General features: G+C 35.7%; 2 protein-coding genes and 2 pseudogenes across 2 annotated transcripts; 1 reads left to right on the top strand and 3 right to left on the bottom strand.

Moving 5' to 3' along the window:
* Positions 1–7,482: 7,482 nt before the first annotated feature.
* On the bottom strand, positions 7,483–8,985 carry LOC136069669 (RNA demethylase ALKBH10B-like; annotated as a pseudogene).
* Positions 8,986–10,750: 1,765 nt separating this feature from the next.
* LOC112015245 (RNA demethylase ALKBH10B-like) lies at positions 10,751–12,957 on the bottom strand (annotated as a pseudogene).
* A 4,380-nt stretch (positions 12,958–17,337) lies between these two features.
* Positions 17,338–18,931, top strand: LOC112015242 (mitochondrial metalloendopeptidase OMA1). Its single transcript, XM_024047623.2, has 3 exons — positions 17,338–17,781; positions 17,865–17,998; positions 18,715–18,931. Exons 1-3 carry the CDS (start codon positions 17,338–17,340, stop codon positions 18,929–18,931), a joined length of 795 nt encoding a protein of 264 aa, XP_023903391.2.
* A 1,535-nt stretch (positions 18,932–20,466) lies between these two features.
* LOC136069668 (uncharacterized) lies at positions 20,467–21,825 on the bottom strand. The gene has a single exon (XM_065778425.1). The coding sequence runs from the start codon at positions 21,823–21,825 to the stop codon at positions 20,467–20,469; it is 1,359 nt and encodes a 452-aa protein (XP_065634497.1).
* Between the last annotated feature and the right edge of the window lie 396 nt (positions 21,826–22,221).

Below are 22,221 nucleotides of genomic sequence, written 5' to 3'. Positions count from 1 at the left end.
AAAAAAAAAAAAAAAAAGAAAAGAAAAAAGAAAGACAATTTGTCCACACTTGACGGACAAGTTTAATTAACTGTAGTTAACTAACTACAGTTATCCTAACCCCTCAGTATGTCTATAAATCCCCTAAAACCCCACCAAAACCCATACACTGTTTTATTTATAAAAAAAACTCAGTCTCTGAAAATGGCATTCCTGGCATTCCAATTCCGATTGCTCAAGAGGTTTACCCCGACTCCGACCCAACCCCAACCCGTTTTCCACCACCACCCCATCCCCTTCTTTTGCTCCTACCACACCACCACCACCACCACTCCTCTCACCCCAACCCCAACCCGTTTTCCACCACCACCACCACCCCATTCCCTTCTTTCTGCTCCTACCATCACCCTATGCATGAGGTTACAAACTAGTTCATTGTAATAGATAATTGCTTTATATTTTTCATTATAATAGATTATAAAATAATTAGTATTAGATTATTGTAATAATATATTCGTTGCAACTTCATGTTTGTTATTACAATAGATTGTAAAATAATTTATATTTAGTTATTGCAATGATATATTTGTTGTAATAAGCTGACACTTTGAAATTTCTGTTGTAATAAATTGTAAAATAATTGGTACCACGTTATTACAACGATTTCTTTAATTTAAGTTATTGCAAAAAATATTTCTTAATGCAATTTAGTATTAAGGCCTCCATTGCAACTAAAAATTATAAGTTATTTTAAATAATTATTATTAATGTAATAATTTATCACTTTTAAGTGACAATAGGCCCAGTACTTAAAGCCACTTTTAAGTAACAATACTCCCACCCGCTCCATTCCGTCCCGTCCCATCTACTACTCCCCATCTCCCCTCACTACCCGGGCTTTCTCAAGCCATCGGGAAAACACCTCACCTACACATTTTTATACAATTTTAGAAGAGCTGATGGAGTGCATTTTTGAGCAAAAATGTGTAAAAACTGTGTTTTACATGATTTTAAAGGCACTGATGCGAATGCTCTAATGTTTAATATATTTCTCTTTTAACAAAAAAAAAAAAAAAAAAGAAAAAGAAAAAGAAAGACAATTTGTCCACACTTGACGGACAAGTTTAATTAACTGTAGTTAACTAACTACAGTTATCCTAACCCCTCAGTATGTCTATAAACCTAAAACCCCACCAAAACCCATACACTGTTTTATTTATAAAAAAAACTCAGTCTCTGAAAATGGCATTCCTGGCATTCCAATTCCGATTGCTCAAGAGGTTTACCCCGACTCCGACCCCAACCCCAACCCGTTTTCCACCACCACCCCATCCCCTTCTTTCTGCTCCTACCACCACCACCACCACCACCACTCCTCTCACCCCAACCCCAACCCGTTTTCCACCACCACCACCACCCCATTCCCTTCTTTCTGCTCCTACCATCACCCTATGCATGAGGTTACAAACTAGTTCATTGTAATAGATAATTGCTTTATATTTTTTCATTATAATAGATTATAAAATAATTAGTATTAGATTATTGTAATAATATATTCGTTGCAACTTCATGTTTGTTATTACAATAGATTGTAAAATAATTTATATTTAGTTATTGCAATGATATATTTGTTGTAATAAGCTGACACTTTGAAATTTCTGTTGTTATAAATTGTAAAATAATTGGTACCACGTTATTACAACGATTTCTTTAATTTAAGTTATTGCAAAAAATATTTCTTAATGCAATTTATATTAAGGCCTCCATTGCAACTAAAAATTATAAGTTATTTTAAATAATTATTATTAATGTAATAATTTATCACTTTTAAGTGACAATAGGCCCAGTACTTAAAGCCACTTTTAAGTAACAATACTCCCACCCGCTCCATTCCGTCCCGTCCCATCTACTACTCCCCATCTCCCCCTCACTACCCGGGCTTTCTCAAGCCATCGGGAAAACACCTCACCTACACATTTTTATACAATTTTAGAGAGCTGATGGAGTGCATTTTTGAGCAAAAATGTGTAAAAACTGTGTTTTACATGATTTTAAAGGCACTGATGCGAATGCTTAATGTTTAATATATTTCTCTTTTAACAAAAAAAAAAAAAAAAGAAAAAAAAAAGAAAGACAATTTGTCCACACTTGACGGACAAGTTTAATTAACTGTAGTTAACTAACTACAGTTATCCTAACCCCTCAGTATGTCTATAAATCCCCTAAAACCCCACCAAAACCCATACACTGTTTTATTTATAAAAAAAACTCAGTCTCTGAAAATGGCATTCCTGGCATTCCAATTCCGATTGCTCAAGAGGTTTACCCCGACTCCGACCCCAACCCCAACCCGTTTTCCACCACCACCCCATCCCCTTCTTTCTGCTTCCACCACCACTCCTCTCACCCCAACCCCAACCCGTTTTCCACCACCACCACCACCCCATTCCCTTCTTTCTGCTCCTACCATCACCCTATGCATGAGGTTACAAACTAGTTCATTGTAATAGATAATTGCTTTATATTTTTTCATTATAATAGTTTATAAAATAATTAGTATTAGATTATTGTAATAATATATTCGTTGCAACTTCATGTTTGTTATTACAATAGATTGTAAAATAATTTATATTTAGTTATTGCAATGATATATTTGTTGTAATAAGCTGACACTTTGAAATTTCTGTTGTAATAAATTGTAAAATAATTGGTACCACGTTATTACAACGATTTCTTTAATTTAAGTTATTGCAAAAAATATTTCTTAATGCAATTTAGTATTAAGGCCTCCATTGCAACTAAAAATTATAAGTTATTTTAAATAATTATTATTAATGTAATAATTTATCACTTTTAAGTGACAATAGGCCCAGTACTTAAAGCCACTTTTAAGTAACAATACTCCCACCCGCTCCATTCCGTCCCGTCCCATCTACTACTCCCCATCTCCTCCTCACTACCTGGGCTTTCTCAAGCCATCGGGAAAACACCTCACCTACACATTTTTATACAATTTTAGAAGAGCTGATGGAGTGCATTTTTGAGCAAAAATGTGTAAAAACTGTGTTTTACATGATTTTAAAGGCACTGATGCGAATGCTGTAATGTTTAATATATTTCTCTTTTAACCAAAAAAAAGAAAAAAGAAAAAAAAAGAAAGACAATTTGTCCACACTTGACGGACAAGTTTAATTAACTGTAGTTAACTAACTACAGTTATCCTAACCCCTCCGTATGTCTATAAATCCCCTAAAACCCCACCAAAACCCATACACTGTTTTATTTATAAAAAAAAACTCAGTCTCTGAAAATGGCATTCCTGGCATTCCAATTCCGATTGCTCAAGAGGTTTACCCCGACTCCGACCCCAACCCCAACCCGTTTTCCACCACCACCCCATCCCCTTCTTTCTGCTCCTACCACCACCACCACCACCACCACTCCTCTCACCCCAACCCCAACCCGTTTTCCACCACCACCACCACCCCATTCCCTTCTTTCTGCTCCTACCATCACCCTATGCATGAGGTTACAAACTAGTTCATTGTAATAGATAATTGCTTTATATTTTTTCATTATAATAGATTATAAAATAATTAGTATTAGATTATTGTAATAATATATTCGTTGCAACTTCATGTTTGTTATTACAATAGATTGTAAAATAATTTATATTTAGTTATTGCAATGATATATTTGTTGTAATAAGCTGACACTTTGAAATTTCTGTTGTAATAAATTGTAAAATAATTGGTACCACGTTATTACAACGATTTCTTTAATTTAAGTTATTGCAAAAAATATTTCTTAATGCAATTTAGTATTAAGGCCTCCATTGCAACTAAAAATTATAAGTTATTTTAAATAATTATTATTAATGTAATAATTTATCACTTTTAAGTGACAATAGGCCCAGTACTTAAAGCCACTTTTAAGTAACAATACTCCCACCCGCTCCATTCCGTCCCGTCCCATCTACTACTCCCCATCTCCCCCTCACTACCCGGGCTTTCTCAAGCCATCGGGAAAACACCTCACCTACACATTTTTATACAATTTTAGAAGAGCTGATGGAGTGCATTTTTGAGCAAAAATGTGTAAAAACTGTGTTTTACATGATTTTAAAGGCACTGATGCGAATGCTCTAATGTTTAATATATTTCTCTTTTAACAAAAAAAAAGAAAAAAAAAAAAGAAAAAAGAAAAAAGAAAGACAATTTGTCCACACTTGACGGACAAGTTTAATTAACTGTAGTTAACTAACTACAGTTATCCTAACCCCTCCGTATGTCTATAAATCCCCTAAAACCCCACCAAAACCCATACACTTTTTTATTATAAAAAAAAAACTCAGTCTCTGAAAATGGCATTCCTGGCATTCCGATTCCGATTGCTCAAGAGGTTTACCCTGACCCCAACCCCAACCCGTTTCCACCACCACCACCACCCCATCCCCTTCTTTCTGCTCCGACCACCACCACCACCACCACCACCACTCCTCTCACCCCAACCCCAACCCGTTTTCCACCACCACCACCACCCCATTCCCTTCTTTCTGCTCCTAGCTACCATCACCCGCTCCATTCCGTCCATTCCATCTACTCCTCCCCACCTCCTCCTCACTACCCGGGCTTTCTCAAGCCCTCGGGAAAACACCTCACCCGCCACAATGTTCATTAAAAAATTAACAAACATGTCTCCGATGTGCTCTCCTCTTGTCCACCAACGGTCAAGGTCGTCCTTCACACCATACGCAAGGGCATGCACTTTGCTGCTGGTGCAAAGTGCTTTGAGCTACTCAGAGGGTCTTCTTCTGACTCAAGGAGAAGCTGGAGACATGGTGGAAGGGCAACAAGAAGGCGGAGGATGAAGATGAAGAGTGAAGACTGAAGCTGGTGTCTAGGTTTTTGCTTTTGTTTTTTTTTTTTTTTTTTTTAAAAAAGAAAATTACGGGCAAGGGTTTTTTGTTTTTGGTTTTGAGCTTCACGAGAAGGTTTATATCAGAAATCCGAGTTTTTGTTACTACATTAATATATATATATATATATATATATATATTTATTAGTATCCATGAATATGCATAGGGTTACAAACTAGTTCATTGTAATAGATAATTGCTTTATATTTTTTCATTATAATAGATTGTAAAATAATTATTATTAGATTATTGTAATAATATATTCGTTGCAATTTCATGTTTCTTATTGCAATAGATTGTAAAATAATTTATATTTAGTTATTGCAATGATATATTTGTTGTAATAAGCTCACACTTTGAAATTTCTTTTGTAATAGATTTTAAAATAATTGGTACCAAGTTATTACAACAATTTCTTCAATTTAAGTTATTGCAAAAAATATTTTTTAATGCAATTTAGCATTAAGGCCTCTATTGCAACTAAAAATTATAAGTTATTTTAACTAATTATTATTAATATAATAATTTACCACTTTTAAGTGACAATAGGCCCAGTACTTAAAGCCACTTTTAAGTGACAAAACTCCACCCACTCCATTGTCACATCCCATCTACTCCTCCCCACCTCCTCCTCCCTACACGGGCTTTCTCAAGCCTCGGAAAAACACCTCACCCACCACGATGTTCTTTAAAAAAATTAACAAACATGTCATCGATGTGCTCTCCTCTTGTCCACCAATGGTCAAGGTCGTCCTTCATACCATATGCAAGGGCATGCTCTTTGCCGCTGGTGAAAGTGCTTTGAGCTGCTTGTGAGGGTCTTCTTCTGGCTCAAGGAGAAGCTAGAGACGTGGTGGAAGGGCAACAAGAAGGCGGAGGATGAAGATGAAGAGTGAAGACTGATGCTGGTGTCTAGGTTTTGTTTTTATTTTTTATTTTTGTTTTGAGCCTTCTATGTTGTGAAAAAAAAAATTACGGGCAAGGGTTTTTTATTTTTGGTTTGAGCATCACGGGAAGATTACATCAGAAATTCGAGTTTTGTTACTACATCTAATATATATATATATATATATATTATTATTATTTATTATCCATGAATATGCATGAGGTTACAAACTAGTTCATTGTAATAGATAATTGCTTTATATTTTTTCATTATAATAGTATATAAATAATTAGTATTAGATTATTGTAATAATATATTCGTTGCAACTTCATGTTTGTTATTACAATAGATTGTAAAATAATTTATATTTAGTTATTGCAATGATATATTTGTTGTAATAAGCTGACACTTTGAAATTTCTGTTGTAATAAATTGTAAAATAATTGGTACCACGTTATTACAACGATTTCTTTAATTTAAGTTATTGCAAAAAATATTTCTTAATGCAATTTAGTATTAAGGCCTCCATTGCAACTAAAAATTATAAGTTATTTTAAATAATTATTATTAATGTAATAATTTATCACTTTTAAGTGACAATAGGCCCAGTACTTAAAGCCACTTTTAAGTAACAATACTCCCACCCGCTCCATTCCGTCCCGTCCCATCTACTACTCCCCATCTCCCCCTCACTACCCGGGCTTTCTCAAGCCATCGGGAAAACACCTCACCCGCTATGATGTTCATAAAAAATTAACAAACATGTCACCGATGTGCCTCTCCTCTTGTCCACCAAATGTCAAGGTCGTCCTTCATACCATATGCAAAGGGCATGCTCTTTGCTGCTCGTGAAAGTGCTTTGAGCTGCTCGTGAGGGTCTTTTTAATATTCCTCCCCCCCCCCACAAAAAAAAAAGTATTATAAGAAATATATATTTTTTTTAATAGAAAAATTATGATATTAGAAACTAGTTAAATATTGTCTAACTAACAAATCTGTTGGACGGATTTTGTAAGCACTACAATCTATGTGCTTGACGAACCAAAAATCGTGATTTTATCTCTTTGACAAACATAATATATAGACAAGTGATGTAAGATTAATAAAGTAAGTAACTGAATGCATGATGGATTATGAATATAAATAAACATCTGTTTAGAACATTTGATAAAGAGATGCCAATAATCATACACAAAAAATCTAATAGTATACATACAGACGAAGCCCGGTCCATGCCCAACTTAATCTAACCTAGCATGGCTCAACACACAAGTGCATGCAAAGCCCATGTTGGGTAGGTCCTCCTTCCACACACACTAAGGAAGGTGTATATAAACCCACTAATGATTCAATGGATAGCCAGTGTAAAATTAAGCTTGTTCAATACCCTCAGGCCTCAACCAATGTTCAAGTGGGCAAATTTGGACAGCCCAAGACCAAGACCACTCAAGCCTCGGCCTAAGGCACTTTAAGACCAAAAAAAAAGTTCTCAAATTGTGAGTGAATAATTGTTTCTTTTTTCCCGTTAAAAAGGCACCATCAATTGGTTAAAAAAAAAAAAAAAAGGTGGATTGCATGCTTTGATTCTTCCTTCTCATTAAGAAGGTATCAAAGTTGTTAGCTAATAGAAATCCAATCCAATTAAAAAGACTAAGTTGTTTAAATAAAACATGTTATAAGTATATGGTATGTCACATCATTATTGACACAAATTTCTCCTAACAATTTGAGATTTCAAATTTTGTAAGAAAACTCCGGTGCTACTTTGAGGAAGCCTTCGGGGGCTCAACACCATAGGGCGCACTGGTGCTAACGTGACCACTGGAGCACGAACAACTCCCCATCTGGACATCATGTCCGTTGTCTCATAGCCATTGAGAGCTCCATTTGGGACTGCATATGGGCTTGGAACGCCTGGCTGCCAGGGAGTCTTGGCACCAGTCTTGGAAGGACTGGTTGGGGACTGGCATTGATTGGACTCTGAAGAGTGTGATGCTGGTCCTTTTGTTAGGAGAAGGGCACATGACATGTCTAGCCATGTCAGCACTGTTTCCCCTCATGACCAGAAGAGAGCTGCAAATTTTATCGTAGAATTGGTCAGTGAGAATTAGTTGCACAAGAGATAAACATTGTTGGTGATATAAATAAATACTAAGAGGGTGTGAATATGATATTGCTAACTTGGCTGACTAAACTTCAGTGGTGTTGGATTAAGCAAATTGGCAACGAAGGTGCCAATGTCTAGGTCATTTGGATGTACTTTATCTTAGGATATTGAAGATACAAACTTGACTGAACTTACGACATAAAGATTTTCAGGAAGAAAGAAGGCCATAGACAATTTTCATTTATCATTCTGCTATGAGAAATGCCAAATGCCATGAGCTCAATCTCTCTGAATTTGAACCATTAATTCCAAATGTGTAAAACAAATCAAAGAATTTTGAGTACATACCCTTCCTTCAAAGAGAACATGAGTGGCCCTTTGTAGTTTCCATCATTATCACTCACAAGAGTACGCCCAAAAGCCATTGTTGATTCAGAAAGGAGAAGAGTGGAGATGGGTTGGTCCAAATGGGGTGGTTTCAGGAATGGCTGTGAATATTCCCCCTATACAAATAGATATTTGTGATTTCAGCTGTTGCTCTATTTAGAAGGTACTGAAAGTAAAAATCAAGGCTTGCAACACAGACCAAATGTCATGAAGCGCCCTCTTTGCAGCTATGTTCTATAAACTATAACACAGGAGTGAACATGACAGGGCTGCTAGATATAGGAATACCTCCTCAAAGAAGTTAATGATGCAACCATTGGTCTTTTGTACTCTGGAATTAGTTGCCACTGCAGAAAGTGATCGATGACACCTTGGAGAAGAGCTGGAATTGGCTCTATATGGCCTGTAAACACAAAAATAAATAAATTATCAGGTCTTTTATAAGTTACAGTGAACTATGCGATTCTCATTTTTAGGACCACATCACAAGTTTGACAAAGCAAAACAAATCAATTAGATCATAGAAGTCTTACTTGTTTGATTGTTGCTTGCCGCTTCCTCTTTTATTTGCCCAAAAATTGGAACCCCAAACTGAATCAGCTCTCTCCTGTTGCCCTTCACCTGTTTGTTGAACAAAATAGAGGTCTCACTTGCACATGAGGAAGATTCAGTCAGATTTTGTGTACCATAAATTGTAGCAATTATCATCCATTTGCTAGATAAGCTTCTTTAACCATCGTGCTAAAGAAGGCATTGTTAAAAAAGACTGCACAGATTTATATCAAGCTTCAGAGTCTTTCTTTGCCTCTAGTTAAGCTTATATGGCCTTAGTTCAAAACATTTAAGCATGAAATCCCAGCTAATTTTGGGTTGGTTCTTTGCAATATAATTTTATGATCTCAAATCTTGATCTTAACTACAAATGATTCAATTAGAGAAGTCACATAAAGTCAATCAAAAGCCAATTACAATAGTCCCAAGGATGAGGCTTTGAATCACCTGGGAGTTCTCCATTCTGCCCAGCTGCGCGGAGTTCATTAACAAAGTCATTCAACTTACAGAGCTCTGAATCAGTGAAGACGTCCTCATATAACTTTAGTCCTTTCACAACATTCACCTGCCAGTTGCAATCATCTGTCTATCAGTAAATGCCTGCTGCTCTACTTTTAAAGCATATATACTACAGGATATCATCAACCAAACTCTTTCAATTGCATGTTCTCTATGGAAAGAACGTGATTTAAATTGTGAAAAAAAGAACTCGCCATGTGCCCTTTCACTGGCTCCTTGGCTGGGAAACCTTTTGTCAACTTGATCTGGTCGGGACGTGCCTCGCGGTCTTCATGGTTAGAACATAAGTCCACGTTTTCTACAGCAGGCTGCACTTCTTGAGAACCTGCATTTCCAAGCATTACAACTAACTTAGGATCAATAATTTGTTAACAATAACTTATCAAAGAAATAGATATATGAAAGGAAATAAAATTTAAAAAATCAGTTGTTAATTAATGTTTTGTTGGGGATAACTTGGTGTCAATGTAACAAAAGTCAGTGTGATAACGACTTCTATGCAAGAAAAATTGTTACGAAAATCTTTCGCCACCTACAGAAGTTAATGCAGGTTCAAGCAAGTTTCAGTATTCACTATTGGAAAGACTCCCAGACTCTCACTGTTACAAACATTATCTGAGAGACACCCACTTTGAGCTTGCCGCTTGCCAAAAGGCCCAAAACAATGAAAGCAACCTTTTTTTTCTTGGATAATAGTAAGAGTAATAACAATTAAGGCACATTAAAAATGAATTAGTGATAACACAAACTATTCTGGTAGCATAAAATGCTACAATCAAACATGTTCATAAATTGCCAAAAAAAGTTGGAGGGAGGACCTAACATGTAATGTGCGTGATCAATAATCAATATAATTACTTTTGTCTTTTATGAGCAATGATGCTCCAAAGTCCAAAGTGAAACCCCTAGTTGATCTAGCCTTTAATACCCTTCATTAATAATTTAGTAATTAGTTTGTGAAGGCAAATACCATAAATGCAAGTAAATGAATTTCTACAGGTTAACCGGATATAAATGCATACCATTTTCCTTCCTCAGAGGACATATTTTAAATTCATGACAACAATAAATTATTTAACAATTATATATTTCCACACCTGTTTTTGTTGCTTAAACAGCGCATGGAAATACAGCTAACCCTAATGATTCTGTTCCACTTTGGTTCTCATTTCTCTGTCAGTAGTACTCAGTACTATCACATAAAAATTTCCCCATAAAATTAACATTCCTTATTAGGCCATTATTTAAAATTAAAAAAAAAAAAAAAAGGTGGATTGCATGCTTTGATTCTTCCTTCTCATTAAGAAGGTATCAAAGTTGTTAGCTAATAGAAATCCAATCCAATTAAAAAGACTAAGTTGTTTAAATAAAACATGTTATAAGTATATGGTATGTCACATCATTATTGACACAAATTTCTCCTAACAATTTGAGATTTCAAATTTTGTAAGAAAACTCCGGTGCTACTTTGAGGAAGCCTTCGGGGGCTCAACACCATAGGGCGCACTGGTGCTAACGTGACCACTGGAGCACGAACAACTCCCCATCTGGACATCATGTCCGTTGTCTCATAGCCATTGAGAGCTCCATTTGGGACTGCATATGGGCTTGGAACGCCTGGCTGCCAGGGAGTCTTGGCACCAGTCTTGGAAGGACTGGTTGGGGACTGGCATTGATTGGACTCTGAAGAGTGTGATGCTGGTCCTTTTGTTAGGAGAAGGGCACATGACATGTCTAGCCATGTCAGCACTGTTTCCCCTCATGACCAGAAGAGAGCTGCAAATTTTATCGTAGAATTGGTCAGTGAGAATTAGTTGCACAAGAGATAAACATTGTTGGTGATATAAATAAATACTAAGAGGGTGTGAATATGATATTGCTAACTTGGCTGACTAAACTTCAGTGGTGTTGGATTAAGCAAATTGGCAACGAAGGTGCCAATGTCTAGGTCATTTGGATGTACTTTATCTTAGGATATTGAAGATACAAACTTGACTGAACTTACGACATAAAGATTTTCAGGAAGAAAGAAGGCCATAGACAATTTTCATTTATCATTCTGCTATGAGAAATGCCAAATGCCATGAGCTCAATCTCTCTGAATTTGAACCATTAATTCCAAATGTGTAAAACAAATCAAAGAATTTTGAGTACATACCCTTCCTTCAAAGAGAACATGAGTGGCCCTTTGTAGTTTCCATCATTATCACTCACAAGAGTACGCCCAAAAGCCATTGTTGATTCAGAAAGGAGAAGAGTGGAGATGGGTTGGTCCAAATGGGGTGGTTTCAGGAATGGCTGTGAATATTCCCCCTATACAAATAGATATTTGTGATTTCAGATGTTGCTCTATTTAGAAGGTACTGAAAGTAAAAATCAAGGCTTGCAACACAGACCAAATGTCATGAAGCGCCCTCTTTGCAGCTATGTTCTATAAACTATAACACAGGAGTGAACATGACAGGGCTGCTAGATATAGGAATACCTCCTCAAAGAAGTTAATGATGCAACCATTGGTCTTTTGTACTCTGGAATTAGTTGCCACTGCAGAAAGTGATCGATGACACCTTGGAGAAGAGCTGGAATTGGCTCTATATGGCCTGTAAACACAAAAATAAATAAATTATCAGGTCTTTTATAAGTTACAGTGAACTATGCGATTCTCATTTTTAGGACCACATCACAAGTTTGACAAAGCAAAACAAATCAATTAGATCATAGAAGTCTTACTTGTTTGATTGTTGCTTGCCGCTTCCTCTTTTATTTGCCCAAAAATTGGAACCCCAAACTGAATCAGCTCTCTCCTGTTGCCCTTCACCTGTTTGTTGAACAAAATAGAGGTCTCACTTGCACATGAGGAAGATTCAGTCAGATTTTGTGTACCATAAATTGTAGCAATTATCATCCATTTGCTAGATAAGCTTCTTTAACCATCGTGCTAAAGAAGGCATTGTTAAAAAAGACTGCACAGATTTATATCAAGCTTCAGAGTCTTTCTTTGCCTCTAGTTAAGCTTATATGGCCTTAGTTCAAAACATTTAAGCATGAAATCCCAGCTAATTTTGGGTTGGTTCTTTGCAATATAATTTTATGATCTCAAATCTTGATCTTAACTACAAATGATTCAATTAGAGAAGTCACATAAAGTCAATCAAAAGCCAATTACAATAGTCCCAAGGATGAGGCTTTGAATCACCTGGGAGTTCTCCATTCTGCCCAGCTGCGCGGAGTTCATTAACAAAGTCATTCAACTTACAGAGCTCTGAATCAGTGAAGACGTCCTCATATAACTTTAGTCCTTTCACAACATTCACCTGCCAGTTGCAATCATCTGTCTATCAGTAAATGCCTGCTGCTCTACTTTTAAAGCATATATACTACAGGATATCATCAACCAAACTCTTTCAATTGCATGTTCTCTATGGAAAGAACGTGATTTAAATTGTGAAAAAAAGAACTCGCCATGTGCCCTTTCACTGGCTCCTTGGCTGGGAAACCTTTTGTCAACTTGATCTGGTCGGGACGTGCCTCGCGGTCTTCATGGTTAGAACATAAGTCCACGTTTTCTACAGCAGGCTGCACTTCTTGAGAACCTGCATTTCCAAGCATTACAACTAACTTAGGATCAATAATTTGTTAACAATAACTTATCAAAGAAATAGATATATGAAAGGAAATAAAATTTAAAAAATCAGTTGTTAATTAATGTTTTGTTGGGGATAACTTGGTGTCAATGTAACAAAAGTCAGTGTGATAACGACTTCTATGCAAGAAAAATTGTTACGAAAATCTTTCGCCACCTACAGAAGTTAATGCAGGTTCAAGCAAGTTTCAGTATTCACTATTGGAAAGACTCCCAGACTCTCACTGTTACAAACATTATCTGAGAGACACCCACTTTGAGCTTGCCGCTTGCCAAAAGGCCCAAAACAATGAAAGCAACCTTTTTTTTCTTGGATAATAGTAAGAGTAATAACAATTAAGGCACATTAAAAATGAATTAGTGATAACACAAACTATTCTGGTAGCATAAAATGCTACAATCAAACATGTTCATAAATTGCCAAAAAAAGTTGGAGGGAGGACCTAACATGTAATGTGCGTGATCAATAATCAATATAATTACTTTTGTCTTTTATGAGCAATGATGCTCCAAAGTCCAAAGTGAAACCCCTAGTTGATCTAGCCTTTAATACCCTTCATTAATAATTTAGTAATTAGTTTGTGAAGGCAAATACCATAAATGCAAGTAAATGAATTTCTACAGGTTAACCGGATATAAATGCATACCATTTTCCTTCCTCAGAGGACATATTTTAAATTCATGACAACAATAAATTATTTAACAATTATATATTTCCACACCTGTTTTTGTTGCTTAAACAGCGCATGGAAATACAGCTAACCCTAATGATTCTGTTCCACTTTGGTTCTCATTTCTCTGTCAGTAGTACTCAGTACTATCACATAAAAATTTCCCCATAAAATTAACATTCCTTATTAGGCCATTATTTAAAATGGATTTCACTAATGTGTGCCCTAATTTCCATTTTTGAAAAAAAAAAATTCTCAAGAATTGAAAAAGTAATGACAGCTTTTTCAATTCCCAAGAAAATGTTTCTAAAAATAGAAAGCTTAATGTGTACCCTAAAGGCACATATTAACCGGACCCATTTAAAAATTAGCACTGGCCCTTTTTATTGCTTCCCTCAACAGTTGGAACATTGTTTGCTGCCAAACACAACAAAGCTAGTTCTTAAAAAAAAGAAGAAAAAAAAAAGGAAGAACACAGCAAAGCTGTGCCCCACTGTCCCGCCCACAGCCCACTATACCCCCATCTACCGAGTGCCAAAAAAGGCAAGACACCACAACAACAAAAGCAACACAAACGTACGGCAAAATTTGCTCAACAGTATTTTTTCAAAAAAATAATAGATAGATAGCACGCGTTTGAAGTTATTTAGTAAGTTAGACTGTTTTTTGAAAATCGAGTTCCAACCCAAACTCGTGTTTCCTACACTCAAGTTCCATTTGGGTTATTTTTTTTTAAAAGCATGGAACTCGAGTTTACTAAACTCGAGTTCCACCTTTTTTTTTTTTTTAAATCAAGGTCAAGCGTAAATCGAGTTTCTCAAACTCGATTTTGGGTTGGAACTCGAGTTTCACAAACTCGATTTTCAAAAAATAGTCTAACTTACTAAATAACTTCAAACGCGTGCTAGCCACTGATTTTTTTCCAAAAAATGTACTGTTCAGCAAATTTTGCCCAAACGTACACAGAAAATTATTATACTCACTAATAAAAATATAAAAAATTATTAAAAAAAATTAGTTACTTTTTTTTTCCTCCCTCATAAAAAGTTTTTATAAATATTCAGCATCCGTTAACTTTTTCCTAATATTATTCTCTCCCGAATATCTGATAATTTTGCACTAGTGTAATTATAAGCGGCATCCCAAACACCATCAAATTGTCATTGAAACTGCCCTCCTCCACCATCATTGGATCATCCACCTAAAGTGACCACCAACTGAGTTAACCCATCTAGCTCGGTCCGAGTTGGTTTCCATTTTGTCATTAAATTAACATAGGGATTAGCATCCCCAAAGCTTCGGTCAAAACCCCCCAACTACCCACCACACTCTTCCACCACACTCTTCCACCACACACTTAGTTTGAGGACAAAGATTTGTTATAAATTTAGTTGTAGCCTAAAACTACAACTCTCACTAAACAAATTACCATTACTACATATTTTGAAAATTTAATAGTTGAATTGCATGTTCTCTATATTCTTAAAACACATGTCAAATTTCATACCAATCGGATGTTATTTACTATTCAATTCATAAACTTATTTTATATGTATAATTTTATACTACAAAAACTCAAAATTTAAACATTTAATTGATGACTATTGATCTTTGATCTTCTTGAAATTTTGCAAGTAAGGAGGATATAAGAAGAAAATGTGATGGAGTTTTAGCCTTAGTCTACAATCAAGTTTATTGCCAAAGTTTGTCAAAAATTTAATTACATTGGGCCTAAAAAATATTTAGGGCAATCACAAAGTTTTTTTAAGGATAAAAAAATTATAAATTTTTAAAATTTCTACATAATTTTTTTTCCAAGCTAGGGTGGTCCTGTGACCACCCTAGACTCTATGTGGTGCCGCCCCTAAAGAGAAGGCATACACAACTTAGCCAACATATGCAAGTAATCCACATGCACCTCAACTTGCAAAACTAGAATTTTTATTACGGTTTGACATAACTAGACTCGAAATGCTTGTACAATTTAAAATACCAAGAATAGTTGCACATACATCAAATGGAAAATTAAAGTATACTATACCTTATACTTCGTTTATAAAAGATTGAAACAAGAAAAAAAATTATTGAAATGAGTAAATAATGAAATGTAAATAATTTTGTTCTAGAACTTGGAAATAACATAAAAGAATCAAATAGCTTTTTACTGTGTTTGGTTGCTCATTCATTGGTAGACCAATGAGGTGGTCATTAATGACTACGTGTAGGAGCTAGGACTCATTGGCTTTGGGTCATCTGTGTTTTCACTATGTTTATTTGCAATGGATCACCTGGGGTTTAGTAGTATTTTTTTTTTTCAATAGATGATTGAGTATTGTCTATTTATACGATTATTTGCCTATTCTCTCATCTTGTTTCTCTCCTTTTACTGGAAAATTCTTAGGTACTCCTAAAGCACGAAGAAATAGTGTTCCTTCCTCTCACATTCATGGTAGACCCCACCATGAATTTAATGAGTAAACCTCACCATAAATGTGAGAGGGGGACACACCATTCTTTGTGCTTCGGGAGTACCTAAGAATTATTCACATTTACCCTCTATTTACTAAGTGAGTCATTATGTATATATAGTACATTAGTCACTATTAGTGCTATACAGAATTGATACCCTCTCTCTCCAATTAAATCTTTGGAATTGATTGAGAGTTTCCCGCCACATTTCCTTTTGGAGATCCATAGCCACCTTTACCTGAATGTAAATTCTCCATTCTCCAATTCAATGATTTTTTTTCATATATGATACATTAGCAAAATAGTTTAGTAATTGAATGTAGTTTTCACTTTGGAGATCCATAACCACCTTTTTCTTTTCTTTTCTTTTCTTTTTTTTTGGGTATTTTTGCACCAATTAAATTTGTTAGGTTTTTCTAGACTACTTCAATATTTTGAGGGGCCAACTATGAATGTCTAAGGTCTAAATTTTTTGGTTTCTAATTAAAATTTTAAAAAAAAATATTTTCTTTTATTAAATGAAAAAAGAAGACTTAAAAGAAAATAAACAAAAAATTCTAGGATTTTGGAGGAAAGATCTTTTTTGTAAGAAAAGAAAATATTTTCTTTTTCCACAAGTAAAACACTTGCGTCGCAAATAGGCAAAAAATAAAACTAATAAATTAGAGGCGGCCCGATACCAAAAGCCCTAGGTTCGGTATGCAGTCCTATATATAAGACATATATGGTCACAGCCCTACCTGTCTCTCACAGTCCAAAACAAATTTGTTCAATTTGTTCTTAGCTTAAGGTGAAGGCTAATGGGGTTTTCTTTGATAAAATTGATGGGAAGCCGGTTCATGCCTGGTAGCCATAACACGATTGCAGCAAGTACAATTTTCAGTTCGAAGATTGTTCCTTCAGTGGGGTTGGCTGGAGTAATTGGAGTGCAACATATGATTCATACATGTACAAGGAGATTTTACCATGCAAATTTTTCTCAGAAATTCCTAAACAGTGCCGCTACAACTCCTTCACTTAATTTGTGGGCACAAAGATGTCTGAGATTTTGTAAAAGAAACAAAGGTAGATTGCTGTTTGGTGCTTTTGCTGCTTGTGCTACTCTTTCTTATGTGAATACAAAGAGTACCATACTTAAGACAAATTCAACTTGTTACCAAAGAAACAACGGAGGAAAGGAGGGCAGAGGGTCGGTGGAAGACGTTTATGGAGAGATACAAAGAAGATTTACTCCCTTTATCAGACCCTAGGAGTATTAGGGCACAATCCGTAGCTACAAATTTGATTAGAGCAATGAAGGTGGGGTTAAGGCTTGAAAAGGAGTGCAAGGTCAATGGGCAGTCATGTGAGGATGGAGATTTTAGAGAGTATAGTGTACGTTGCGAGTGGGAAAGAGATAATGTAGATCACCTTAACAGCTTTAAATATGAAGGAGGGGATCTTCTTTCTGATCATGAACTCTTATGGAAACCTGGTACTAAACATTTGGATGGAAAAGATTGGGAAGTTTATGTGTTGGATTGCCCTGATGAAGAAGATGCTTTACACTTCTGCCACTTCTCCCACTTTAATAAAAGGATTGTTATTCCTAGGGGGTTGCTCGACAGTCTAAAGTCCGATGCAGAGTTAGCATTTTTTATTGGGCATGAGGTCGGTTTCTTTTTCTTTTTATATTAATTGTTTCTTTGGATATTTTATGATTAGGATATTACAAATTTTCTTTTCCTTCTTAGATTGGGCATATTGTGGGTCGACATGTAGCAAGAATTTATATAAGGTTTTGCTGGAATATCTATTATCTTCTCACTCGTATATTCCAAGAGAAGTCTGGATTTGAAGAGTTGTTTTGGGCTTATACTTTCAGATGGTATTATTTTCTTCTTTATCAATCTTTGGTACTATGTGTTTAAGTCATTTTAATCATTGCAAATGCATTGGTTCAATTAATTTATTTTCCCTTTTTAATTCCTGAATATATATAATTGGTTTAAAGAATTTTATTTTTGAAAGTAGGAATCACACAAGGATGTATAATTTGGTCGTTTATTTTATTTATTATGGTCAGGAGGCCCATAAATCAAGTAAAATAATACTAATCCAAACTATTAGCATGGTATATATACTATATACTACAATCCTAATTTAGGATTAGCTTCTTATCAAGGACAAAAAAAAACATAGGATTAGCTTTTTCCCTAGCCGTGATTGTTTGGTAAATTCACACCCAAAACCGTTAATGATACTAAAACAATTGTTGAGTGGGACCACTTCCTATGGATTGAAATACTTGAGATTATGTATAGATTTGTGAATCTAAAGAAAGCATTTGAATGTACTTTGAAAGCTTTTTTTTATTTTAATTTTAAATTCTGTTATTGTCTATTCTCTTTTAGACTTTTAGTATTGATCAAACAAAGCCAAAAGTGGTTGAAATTTCTTTTTGTGTGGTGTACATAATATCGTTTGAAAATCCAAATTCTTCTACCTTGGTTTTTTTTCTTTGCGCTAACTTTTACTTAAAAAGTTTAGTTACATGTTTTTCATGTCAAATTATAATAATGCTACACTTTGTTTCAATTATAGGAATGAAAGGGAGGCAAATCATATTGGATTAATGTTAATGGCATCTGCTGGATATGACCCTCAAACAGTAATTGGCATATTAGAGAAGTCAGGCCAGACTTTCAATAAGAATCTACTAAAAGAGGCCGAAAAAGCGAAAGAAGTGTTTGCTGTGTTCAAGAAAGTAAAAGATTACATGAATTTGAGAAGCATGATTTATAGGCGCATGCTTGATTAAAGGAAATTTAATGCTTGGTTGGTTTTCTTTTTGTTTTTCTTTTTAATTAAAAAAAAAAAAAAACTAATTACATGGAGAGATGCATGAATTCTTCATGGTTAACTCATTTTGGAATTATAAGTACAAGTAGAGAGATATTACTTTTGATTATATTATTCAATTTTTCTTAAGGTCTATCATTTTGTTGAATTCTTAATTTTAGTGTGATGTACTAGTGTTTCTAATCTATGAGCCATTAAATGCTGAAATATAATCAACTGCTCATCTTCTAGAGCCTGCGTTCACCACCTTCATGACCTTCCGAAGACTGCGATAGATCCTCGTTGATCCCAAAACTAAATATTGGGCGTTTTTGATTTCTATTCAAAATTTTTGAGCTTTTAACCCCCCAGACCGTTGCTTCCTTTTGCTTTAATCTTGTGCAAACTTTTGATTTTATTTCCATTACTCTGTCGTGTCTCCTGTTGAGAGCCACTACCCGAAGCAACTTTCCCATCTTCCACCATACCATCCGTACTTATATCTAGATCCTTTTGCGGATTTTCGGCTGCGCCAAATCGTGTGGTCTCAGCAAATGAGTCTGCCGTATCACTGTGATGTGATTTTTTAATATCTTTACCCGTTTCCTCTAGATAATGCTTTTGGGAAAAGTCCAAACTACCCTTAGTCCTGATCTGACTTGTCTGGTTTGATTTAGTTTGCCCATTAGTTCTTCCCATCCTGTTCACATTCTTTTTCCTCGGGACAACCATCCACGGACCGTGGTTCGCATCGAACTAAACCTCTTCTCTAGTCTCGTTGATCCTTGGCGCAACTTGTTCCTCGTTTCCTATGGTTGCTTGCTTCAACTAATAGCAGCAACTTTCCTTCTTATGGCCGAGCCGTCCACAACTAAAATAGAGTGTTGAAACACCCTCATATAATACCCGTTGCACTAGTCCCTATTCTAATAGATGTGATAAGAGGTTTGTCCAAATTGATTTGAACACACAACCTCATATCCACCTCTAGTTTTTGAAGCTACAAAGGAGATCATAAAATTCTATTGGCACGAATGCAGTCTGCACAGGAGAGATCAAGCTATTGAGATAAGGTCTGATTCAGGCCACTATGATCTTCAAAATAACTTTATAAATAGAGTTGCATAAGCTGATGGGCCTAAAATTACTCAATGATTCAAGATTTTGGCATTTCGGGATCAAAGATATCAGTGTCTCATTTAAATATCTCGGTACAACACTATGCGTAAAAACTCTTTTAATGTCCTCACAAACAGAATTTTTTACCTCCATAAAAAAATGTTGATAAAATCCCACATGTAAGCCATCAGGTCCTAGGGCTTTGAACAGCTTGAGAGCCCAAAGACATGCTCTGATTTCCTCCATAGTAACATCACAATCAATCCTAGTTCCCTCCTTTTTTGTCAAGAAATAACAGGAGAAATTTGAAACATCTGAAGACCTAGTAGACCACCTTAACTCTGTAGTGTACAAGTTTTTAAAACCACTCCTTATATACTCCTTTATCTCATTTTCCTAAGTTATCCAATTCCCTACTGCATCCTTTATACACATTATTTTATTTCTATGTTGCCTCACCACAGTGGAGATATGAAAAAAGGATGTATTGCAGTCTCCAAAAGTGGCTGCATTGAGTTTGGACTTAAGAGCCCAGTATTCTTCTTCTTGCATAAGAATGAGGGAATATTCTAACAACAGCTTATTTTTGAGATTCAAAATAAATTCATTAGGGTTCTCAGTAATGGCTTTCTGCGTGCCATTCAATCTAGCTAGAACCCTTATCTTCATTGCAAAAAGATTTCCAAAAACCTCCACATTCCATTTTTTGACTCTATCTACAAAATCTAACACCGCTGTTTGTAAAGCTCTATCTTCATACCAAGCTTGCTGCACTACTCTATAAAAGTCAGGGTGGAGAAGCCATATCATTTGGAAACAAAACAGTTTATTGAAATTATTGGCATTAAGCTTATATAATTCTACAAGCACCAGACAGTGATCCGAAAAGGTTCTAGGCAAGTGAGTTACTACAGCTTCTGGATAGAGGAGTCTCCACCCTGGGCTCGCGAAACACCTATCAATTCTTTCCAAAATAAGGCTTATAATGGGCCTACGGTTCGTCCAAGTGTATTTAGGGCCTGCAAAGCCCAAATCTAGCATATTACATTCATCTAGACAATCTTTAAACTCAAGAGCTCTATTCAGATTCACATGGTTTCCCCCAAACTTATCTTCCTCACACAAAACTTCATTAAAGTCCCCCAGCATAATACAAGGTAGATTATGGAGATGGGCCACAATTTTTAAATTATTCCATAAAACGTGTCTTTCAGCTAACCTAGGACTAGCATAAATAGCAAAAATGAGCCAAGTTAGGTTAGAAGAGTGTACCTTAATAGAGGCATGAATCTCTTGTTCAGTGGTTGATAGAGGAGAAACTTTAACATCCTCTATTTTCCATAGCATCCATAGTCCTCCGACGTATCCGATGGTATCCGTAGTAATGTACCCATCAAAACGCAATCCTTCAATAATTTTGCCAGCTCTGTCTCCACCGACCCTCGTTTCCTTAACAATCAAAATGGAAGGGTGATGATTAATAGCCATTTCAAATATTCTTCTTTTGAAATCAGCACTTAAGGCACCTCTACAATTCCATAATAAAATATTCATTTTGACGAATTGGCTTAAAGGTACCTCAATCTCAGGTGGGTCAGCATTCATTGTCGCTGACTCCACCATACTCCATCCCATCCTCCTCAAAAGGCTTTTGGAAGCTGTCCAATCTGGTTTCCATATGATCATATACTTCAGTATGCCTAGAATATCCTCCTTGCAGCACAGTAGTACATCGCACCTTTGCACTGGAGCCATGATTTGGATCAATTTCAATGTTGGATAGTTCCCTATGTGTTTTTGAAATCAGCACTTAAGGCACCTCTACAATTCCATAATAAAATATTCATTTTGACGAATTGGCTTAAAGGTACCTCAATCTCAGGTGGGTCAGCATTCATTGTCGCTGACTCCACCATACTCCATCCCATCCTCCTCAAAAGGCTTTTGGAAGCTGTCCAATCTGGTTTCCATATGATCATATACTTCAGTATGCCTAGAATATCCTCCTTGCAGCACAGTAGTACATCGCACCTTTGCACTGGAGCCATGATTTGGATCAATTTCAATGTTGGATAGTTCCCTATGTGAGTCATAGCCATTCCCTGAAAATCCACTAGTTTCCTTTCTTGTATTATCCATCCGGATTCGTCC

This window comes from Quercus suber, unplaced genomic scaffold (assembly GCF_002906115.3).
Source record: "Quercus suber isolate HL8 unplaced genomic scaffold, Cork oak 2.0 scaffold_183, whole genome shotgun sequence".
Classification (NCBI taxonomy): Eukaryota; Viridiplantae; Streptophyta; class Magnoliopsida; order Fagales; family Fagaceae; genus Quercus; species Quercus suber.
The sequence above is the reverse complement of the archived record's forward strand: the minus strand, read 5'-3'. Positions and strand labels throughout refer to the sequence as shown.